Source organism: Babylonia areolata, chromosome 15, assembly GCF_041734735.1.
Source record: "Babylonia areolata isolate BAREFJ2019XMU chromosome 15, ASM4173473v1, whole genome shotgun sequence".
Taxonomy (NCBI): Eukaryota; Metazoa; Mollusca; class Gastropoda; order Neogastropoda; family Buccinidae; genus Babylonia; species Babylonia areolata.
The window spans coordinates 28,210,470-28,220,469 of record NC_134890.1 but is presented as its reverse complement, the minus strand read 5'-3'; the positions used below and the strand labels follow the sequence as shown (position 1 = coordinate 28,220,469).

General features: G+C 46.8%; 1 protein-coding gene across 2 annotated transcripts in view; it reads right to left on the bottom strand.

The window, feature by feature from the left end:
* Positions 1-10,000, bottom strand: part of LOC143290246 (contactin-like) — a 46,718-nt gene that overhangs the window by 9,743 nt on the left and 26,975 nt on the right. Inside the window, exons 16-22 of one of the 2 annotated variants that reach the window (XM_076599585.1) lie at positions 9,112-9,238; positions 7,795-7,962; positions 6,495-6,635; positions 5,004-5,098; positions 2,952-3,041; positions 2,422-2,566; positions 1,023-1,144 (exon numbers count right to left, since the gene is read on the bottom strand). In XM_076599585.1, coding sequence (XP_076455700.1) covers positions 1,023-1,144; positions 2,422-2,566; positions 2,952-3,041; positions 5,004-5,098; positions 6,495-6,635; positions 7,795-7,962; positions 9,112-9,238 — 888 coding nt within the window. The remainder of the gene's footprint in view (positions 1-1,022; positions 1,145-2,421; positions 2,567-2,951; positions 3,042-5,003; positions 5,099-6,494; positions 6,636-7,794; positions 7,963-9,111; positions 9,239-10,000) is intronic. The other variant, XM_076599586.1, reaches the window with a different exon arrangement.

Genomic DNA, 10,000 nt, shown 5'->3' with positions numbered 1-10,000 from the left:
ACACACACACCTGGTAGCCCAGTATCTTGCCCCTCACCACCTCCCTACTGTCCTCCACAGGGACACACACACACACACACACACACACACCTGGTAGCCCAGTATCTTGCCCCTCACCACCTCCCTACTGTCCTCCACAGGGACACACACACACACACACACACAGACACACACACACACACCTGGTAGCCCAGAATCTTGCCCCTCACCACCTCCCTACTGTCCTCCACAGGGACACACACACACACACACACACACACACACACACACACACCTGGTAGCCCAGTATCTTGCCCCTCACCACCTCCCTACTGTCCTCCACAGGGACACACACACACACACACACACACACACACACCTGGTAGCCCAGAATCTTGCCCCTCACCACCTCCCTACTGTCCTCCACAGGGACACACACACACACACACACACACACACACACACACACACACACCTGGTAGCCCAGTATCGTGCCCCTCACCACCTCCCTACTGTCCTCCACAGGGACACACACACACACACACACACACACAAACACACACACACACCTGGTAGCCCAGTATCTTGCCCCTCACCACCTCCCTACTGTCCTCCACAGGGACACACACACACACACACACACACACACACACACACACACACACACACACCTGGTAGCCCAGTATCTTGCCCCTCACCACCTCCCTACTGTCCTCCACAGGGACACACACACACACACACACACACACACACACACACCTGGTAGCCCAGTATCTTGCCCCTCACCACCTCCCTACTGTCCTCCACAGGGACACACACACACACACACACACACACACACACACACCTGGTAGCCCAGTATCTTGCCCCTCACCACCTCCCTACTGTCCTCCACAGGGACACACACACACACACACACACACACACACACACACACACACCTGGTAGCCCAGTATCTTGCCCCTCACCACCTCCCTACTGTCCTCCACAGGGACACACACACACACACACACACACACACACACACACACACACACACACACCTGGTAGCCCAGTATCTTGCCCCTCACCACCTCCCTACTGTCCTCCACAGGGACCCAGGTCACCAGCAGGGCAGTGGCATTGTACCGCTCGATCCGCACGTCGGTCGGTGACGCCCTGGGTACTGAATCAGTCATCAGTCATCATCATCCTCATTGTCATCATCATCATCGTCGTCCTGATCGTCATCATCAGCGTCGTCCTCGTCGTCATTATCCTCGTCGTCATCATTATCGTCGTCCTCGTTGTCATCATCGTCGTCGTCATCGTAATCGTCGTCGTCGTCATTATCGTCATCATCATCGTCATAATCAGTATCAGCATCATCGTCGTCGTCGTCGTCTTCACCAACATCGTCATCATCAGCAGCAGCTTCGTCGACATCTCATCATCACCATCGTCAGTAGTAATAGTGATAGTCGTCGTCGTCGTCAACATTATGATCAACATCAGTAGTCGTCGTCGTCGTCGTCGTCGTAGTAGTAGTAGTAGTGGTGGTGGTGGTGGTGACGGTAGCAGCAGCAGGAGCAGTAGTAGTAGTCGTAGTAGTTCTAGTCGAAGTAGTTAAATCAATACAGCACACCCTCCTTATCTTTCAGTGGAGTGAGAGGATTTTTCGTCAACTTAAAAACAATATATATATTTTCTTGTTCATTTGGTTTTGATACACAGATCGATGAGGGAGAGAGGGAGAGAGACAGAGACAGAGACAATGACAAATGACAATGACAATTTTTTTAATTGGCAAATAGCGTTTTACAGCTCTAGTGCCAAAGGGGATTATTCAGCTTATTTTAGTAGACGACGAAAAGAAAAAGTAAAACGAAATATAAGGGGAAATAACAAGCAAATAAGTACATATTCATAAACACATAAACACTCATACATTCACACCCACAACATTAATACAACATATTCCATATTACTCATGCATAATACTAAGTAATTAATTCGAACATATGACCATCCAACTTTGCAGCCGAGCCTTTTTTTTTGGTTATTTACCAATCTAAATTGATTTATGGATCTTATATTTTATTCTGCATTCTGTTTCTATCATGTTAAAACGATCGTTCGGTTAATCTTTTCCTTCGAATGTTGTATGCTTCTACAATATATTTGGTGAGTGAAAATAGGATGTCTTCATTATCAGATGAAAGGATAGCTACTAGATCATGTCTTACTGCAAACGGATGTGTAAAGAATGTATAATCATTTCTAACAACACTGTATTCCTTACAATGGAAAACAAAATGATCCTCATTTTCTAAATCCTGATGACACAACTGACATACACTATCACTTTCACTATTTGGAATATACCATACTCTATTTGTATTAAGCCCTAAGGGAGAAGACGAAGTCCCCAACAAGGAACAGAGGCGGACACACGGTACTCACGGTCCTCAGCGGAGTAAATGGTTTCCACAGAGGAGTTGGGGCCCGGGCCTACGTCATTGAAGGCTTGCACCATGACGTCATACAGCGTGTAGAACAACTCCGGGCCCACCAGGTGCACGTAAGCTTTGACGTCACCAGCTTCCGTCTGAAAGTGAGGTCATCCATGCAGAGGTTGACGTCATCAGGGTTGATGTTTGTCTCTTTCTCTGTCTGTCTCTGAGTCTGTCTGACTGTCTTGAACAATGAGGGGGTGCATGTTCTTGTTTCTATAACCCACCGAAGGCTGACATGGATAACGAGATCTTTAACGTGCGTATTTGATCTTCCGCATGCGTGTACACACGAAAGAGGTTCATGTACTAACAGGTCTGTTGACCTGGGAGGTCGCAAAGAAACAACAACAACCAAACAAACAACAACAATAAAACCTCCAGCGTTTACCCACTACGCCTTGTGACCGGGATTCGAACCCGGGTCCCTCGGTCCCAACGCTTTAACCACTCGGCAGTTGTGTAAAAACTGAGACCCACCTTGATCCATTTGTCGTTGGGCCGACTGTGGAGACGGTGATAGACGTTGTAGCCAATCCCTGGGCCTCCCTGGTCCTCTGGTGGGAGGGGCTGACAGACAGACAGACAGACAGACAGACAGACAGACAGAAACACACACACACACACACACACACACACACACACACACACACACACACACACACACACACACACACACACACACACACACACACACAGAGTAACAACGTTTAGAGCTTGGTCTCTGATGGCGCTATGCAAGTGTCCATACCTATCAATAAATAGTAACAACAGTAGCATCAACAACACCAGTAATAGCAGTGTCGTAGTGGCGGCAGCAGCAGCATAAATAGTATAGTTCAAGATGTAGCAGCAGCGTTAAATAGCAGTTGAAGTATTAGTGACGGGTGCACTGGCAGAATGGTTAGAGCACCAAGGTTCCCGAGTTCGATTCCCGGGTTTGGCGCGCTCGGTGGGTAAAGGGCAGAGATGTTTCCGATCTCTCAGGATAACATACGCGCTGACCTGTTATAGCCTTCGTGTGTGGTGGTGGTGTGTGTCTATCGAGATCGATGATGACCATCGTTGTCATCCAGCTGGGGGATGGGGGGAGGGTGGTGGTGGTGGTGGGGGGGGGATGCTCATGAATCTATCTGTGAGTGCGCAGATGGCTGAATAGTCCAATTTGCGCACGAAATGTTCGCTGACAGTTGGGGCAGACAAAGACAGGCATATCATTGTCAGGGAGCTTGTTTGCCCGTGACTTTCTGGCCTGCCTCTTCTGAACAGCTGCAGCAGTCCTGTTGGCCTCGCACAACTTGGCACCTTTGTGCACAGCAGCGCGCCATTTGTTACGGTCCACTGCAGATTCCTCCCAGGAGTCAGGGTTGATATCAAACGCTTTCAGAGAGACTTTCAGAGTCTTTCGTGTGTACACGCATGCAGAAGGTCAAATAGGCACGTTAATTAAAGACCCTGTAATCCATGTCAGCGCTCGGTGGGTTATGGAAACAAGAATATAATTATCCAACATGCACACCACCGAAAACAGAGTGGGGAAAAAAGGTCATACACGTAAAAGCCCACTGGTACATACGAGTGAACGTAGGAGTTGCAGCCCTCGAATGTAAATGAAGACACAAAATCTACACAGGAGCAAGACTCCTATTCATTCATGAGCACTGCTCGAAAAACCAACAACAACAACAACAAAAACAACAAAAAACCAACAACCAAAAAAACCGCAAAGCAATAATCAATTGTAATGGTAACATACAGACAGACAAAGAATTGTGCACAAGTGAGAGAGAGAAAAAAAAGTTGATATTGTATCTTTCATTCGATCTGTTATGCTATGGTAAAAAAACACAAAAAACACAACAAAAGCAGGAGTAGCAGCAACAGCAACTGAAGTAGCAGCAGCAGTAGAAACAGCAGTAGAAGCAAAACAACTGAAGTAGTAGTAGCAGCAGCAGCAGCAACAGTAGTTTAAGAAGTAGTAGCAGCAGCAGCAGCAGCAGTAGTAGTAGTAGCAGCAATTGTAGTAGGAGGAGGAGGAGCAGCAATAGTAGTAGTAGTAGGAGCAGCAGCAGCAGTAGTAGTAGTAGCAGCAGCAGCAGCAGTAGTAGTAGTAGCAGGAGCAGCAGCAGCAGTAGTAGTAGTAGCAGTAGCAGTAGCAGCAGCAACAGCAATAGTAGTAGAAGTAGCAGCAACAGCAGCGGTAGTCGTATAAGGCTGATGCTGATGATGATGATGATGGTGGTGGTGGTGATGATGATGATGATGATGATGATGATGATGATGATGATGATGATGGTGGTGGTGGTGGTGGTGATGATGATGATGATGATGATAGTGGTGATGATGATGATAATGATGATGATGGTGGTGATGATGATGATGATGATGATGATGATGATGATGATGGTGGTGATGATGATGATGATGATGATGGTGGTGGTGGTGGTGGTGGTGATGATAATGATGATGAACATGACGCCGCTGTGAGGACGGCGACAACGACGACGCAAGAGGCGAGGGGAGAGAACTGACCAGCCAGGTGATGTTGAGGTCCCCCACCTTCCCCTCCCCCGCCGTGACGTTGACAGGGGCTCTGGAGGGGGCGGCGGGGGAGGTCTGGTAGACACCTGCCCACAGGCACAGCACTCCCAGCGTTTGTATTTTTTTTATTTTATTTATTTTTTTTTTTAGCAGCACAACAGATTTCTCTGTGTGCAATTCGGGCTGCTCTCAAGGAGAGCGCGTTGCTATACTACAGCGCCACCTATTTTTTTGTATTTTTTTCCTGCAGTGCAGTTTTATTTGTTTTTCCTATCGAAGTGGATTTTTCTACAGAATTTTGCCAGGAACAACTCTTTTGTTGCCGTGGGTTCTTTTACGTGCGCTAAGTGCATGCTGCACACGGGACCTCGGATTATCGTCTCATCCGAATGACTAGCGTCCAGACCACCACTCAAGGTCTAGTGGAGGGGGGAGAAAATATCGGCGGCTGAGCCGTGATTCGAGCCAGCGAACTCAGATTCTCTCGCTTCCTAGGCGGACGCGTTACCTCTAGGCCGTCAATGCACATTTACTTTCCTTTCTTTTTGTCTTGTCTTGTCTTGTCTTGTCTTTCTTTCCCCCCTACCCCCTTCCCCTTCCCAAACACACACACACACACACTTTTTTTCTTTCTTTTTTGAGGAGGGGGGTATGGAGGAGTGCAAACAGCGAACAGAAGGAACATAATCAAGATAAGATACAACTGACAATTGAATCTCTCTCTCTCTCTCTCTCTCTCTCTCTCTCTCTCTCTCTCTCTGTGTGTGTGTGTGTGTGTGTGTGTGATTTATTAATGTTTTGTATCTTGTTTATCAATGTTACCAATGTTTATTAATGTTTTTCCTCTCTCATTGGTATTTACGTTTTTCTGTTTGTAAACTCCCAGGGATTATTTCATAGATTATATGTAAATGCATAATAATAATAATAATGATAATAACAATAATAATAGTACTACTACTACTATATATATATATGATAGTCAGTCGTGTCCGACTATGACCATCAGAACAGCAGAGGAGGCAACTGCTGTTCCGACTATTTGGGCTAGAATTTGATTATAGTGGAGAGTGTCTTGCCCAAGTACATCCCCACTCTCTCGGCCAAGAGGGTTTTAGGACAGTCGGTGATGGGATGGTTCCCAAAGGCCAACTAGCCCACAAGGCTGCAGCACTAAGAGCCAGTGCAATTTTGCCTCCTAGTTTGAGAGTCATAGTCCTTCACAAAAGACTAAGCTGTAAATGGTTTTACTGCTATTACTACTACTTCTTCTACTACTGATAATAATGATAATAATAACAACAACACAAGCGTCTCGAATACAGCGTAACACTAATATATGCTCTATTCAGGGGGTTTTTTTTGTTTGTTTTTTCCCATGTAGTGTCCCCATGGGGACGTTTTTGGAATAAATCATGACTTAACGTGACTTGTAAGTCGAATGAGTGAATCATGCAGCACGTGGAGACAGGAAGTACTGACTGGTGGGCAGACTATAAGGGCCGTAACCGTAGATGTTCCGGGCACAGATCCGGAAACGGTAGGACGTCCAGGGTTTCAGGTTTTCCACCCTGGTCTGTCGTCTCTCTCGTCCCTGGTTGACTGTGGACGACTCTGGAATGTCTGAAAACCAAACAGTTTCCAGTTTCGGGTTCAAGTTTCTCTCAGTTTCAGTTTCAGTTTCAGTAGCTCAAGGAGGCGTCACTGCGTTCGGACAAATCCATATACGCTACACCACATCTGCCAAGCAGATGCCTGACCAGCAGCGTAACCCAACGCGCTTAGTCAGGCCTTGAGAAAAAAAAAGTGAATAAATAATAGATAAGTTTACACAAATAAATAAATAAATAAATATTAACTATAATGTAAAAAAAAAAGAAGGTAGTAGTAATAAAAAAAAGTAGTAGTAATAATAATAATTAAAAAAAAGAGGTGTTGCTGCGTTCGGACCAGTCCACACGCGCTACACCATATCTGCTGGGTTGACTAACCGACCTGCAGTGTAACCCGACGCGCTTTATCAGAGCTTGAGTGTATTATGCGTATATGTATATCTCTCTCTCTCTCTCTCTCTCTCTCTCCCTCTCTCTCTGTGTGTGTGTGTGTGTGTGTGTGTGTGTCTATGTTTCCCAGGAAGCGATGTCTATGCCACAGGCTTTGAGGTTTGTCTTCAAGGTGTTCTTGAAGCGCTTGCAGGGTCTTCCAAGTTCGCGGTGGCCTTCCTTCAGCTGGCCATACAAAAGCATCTTCGGGATCCTGCTGCCTGTCATGTTAGTGTTAGACAGCAATAAAGCAACACTCTGCACGGTGAACAGCAGTGTTAGACAGCAACAAAGCAACAGTCTGCACGGTGAACAGCAGTGTTAGACAGCAACAAAGCAACAGTCTGCACGGTGAACAGCAGTGTTAGACAGCAACAAAGCAACAGTCTGCACGGTGAACAGCAGTGTTAGACAGCAACAAAGCAACAGTCTGCACGGTGAACGGCAGTGTTAGACAGCAACAAAGCAACGCTCTGCACGGTGAACAGCAGTGTGTGACAGCAACAAAACAACAATCTGCACGGTGAACAGCAGTGTTAGACAGCAACAAAGCAACAGTCTGCACGGTGAACAGCAGTGTTAGACAGCAACAAAGCAACAGTCTGCACGGTGAACGGCAGTGTTAGACAGCAACAAAGCAACAGTCTGCACGGTGAACGGCAGTGTTAGACAGCAACAAAGAAACACAACATCCCATCCTTGCTAAGCGTGAGGCGGGCCTTATTTGGCCTTGACCTTACCTGCCTTCCACACCAGCCACGTGTCGTTGAAGGCTGACGAGGCCTGCACGGTGTAGTGCGTGACAGGTGCCCCCCAGGGGTCAGTGGGGGTCCACTGCAGGTACACGCTGTCTCTGCCCATACCGTCCTTCACGTCCACCGTCACACCGGCTGGCTCACCAGGCGGCGCTGCGAACGCGCGCGAGCGTACGCACAATATGTGTGTGTGTGTGTGTGTGTGTGTGTGTGTGTGTGTATAAACACACACATGCAGGCACACTCACACACACACACACACACACAGAGGCGCACACGCACACAAAAGGCATTCACAGACGCATACACACACACACACACATACACGCGCGCGGACACACGCATTAAAACACGCACAAACATAAGCACGCACTTTTCTGTTCGCCAATATCATTATTATATTCAACGTCAACTTCGCCATCGTTACCGTATGATAGTAGTAATAACACTCGTCGTCTCCATCACGACAACCATTATCATCGTCATAAGCGTAATCATCACCATTATGATAAAGGTAATCATCGCCGTCCTCATTTATAATCATAATCATCGTCATCGTCATCATCCCCATCATGATAACAATTATCATTGGTCGTTGTCATCACCATTATTGTCATCAATGGTCAATATCATCACCATCATGATTAAGCTAACCGTCGTCGTCGTTGTCGTCATAACCATCATGTTGATAATCATCATCGTCGTCGTAGTCGTGGTCATCATCACCATCATGATGTGGTTGTGGTTATCGTTATCATCGCCATCATGATAATCGTCGTCGTAGTCGTGGTCATCATCATAGTCATGATAATAATCGTCGTCGTGGTAGTCACCATCATCATCATCATCATCATCATCGTCGTTGTAGTCGTGGTTATTATCACCATCATAATCATCATCGTGGTACACGTCATCATCACCATCATAATCATCGTCGTCGTAATAACCATCATGATGTCGTGGTAGTCGTCATTATCATCATAATCATGTCGTGGTTGTGATAGTCATCATCACCATCATGATAATCATCGCTGTGTATGTCGTCGTCGTCATCATCATCATCACCATCATGATAATCATCGTTGTGTATGTCGTCGTCGTCATCATCATCATCACCATCATGATAATCATCGTTGTGTATGTCGTCGTCATCGTCATCATCATCATCGTCGTCGTCGTCGTCATAGTCGTGGTGATCATCACCATCACGATGGTCATCATCATGATAATCATCTTCATCGTCGTCATCACCAATGTGATCATCATCGTCGTGATAGTGGCGAGGACCAGGTACAGACGTACCCCTGACGGCAAGGGTGGCATTGGCAGAGACGGTGTCAAAGGAGGTCTTGGCCTGACAGGTGTAGATGCCGGCATGCCGCTTCTGGGCTCCCTGAATGTACAGCCCGCTCAGGCCCCCGGCCGTGCCCTGCGCACGTCAAACATCCTTTGCAGTTGGGGAGCTTTTTTTTTCTTTTTTTTTTTTTGACTTCTTGCACTCTCGTGTGTGTGTGTGTGTGTGTGTGTGTGTGTGTGTGTGTGTGTGTGTGTGTGTGTGTGTGTGTGTGTTGCTGTCCATTGTTAATACGTTGTCGTCGTTGCTGTTGTTTCTGTCGGTACAACATCAGGTCATCTTGAAAGAAAAAAAAATTAGGCCATTTGTACCTACTGTATTCTAATTACCGAACTTCCGCGTATCTTTCATTATTATTGTGTTTTTATTTATCCATTGCCCACAGCCCTCATACCCACGGAATTCCTTGCCCTCTGAGTGCCAGGGTGTGTCGTTCAGGAATCGGTCTGCACAGCCACCAAAGGGCTCGTCTCCAAAGACTTTCTTGTCAATGATCCAACGAAGGCTCCACCAAGAATCAGCCTGTAGAGCCATCAAAGGGCTCGTCTCCAAAGACTTTCTTGTCAATGATCCAACGAAGGTTCCACCAAGAATCAGCCTGTAGAGCCACCAAAGGGTTCGTCTCCAAAGATTTTCCTCTCAATGATCCAAAGAAGGTTCCACCAAGACTTGGCCTGTAGAGCCACCAAAGGGCTCGTCTCCAAAGACTTTCCTCTCAATGATCCAACGAAGGTTCCACCAAGAATCAGCCTGTAGAGCCACCAAAGGGTTCGTCTCCAAAGACTTTCTTGTCAATGATCCAAAGAAGGTTCCACCAAGACTTGGCCTGTAGAGCCA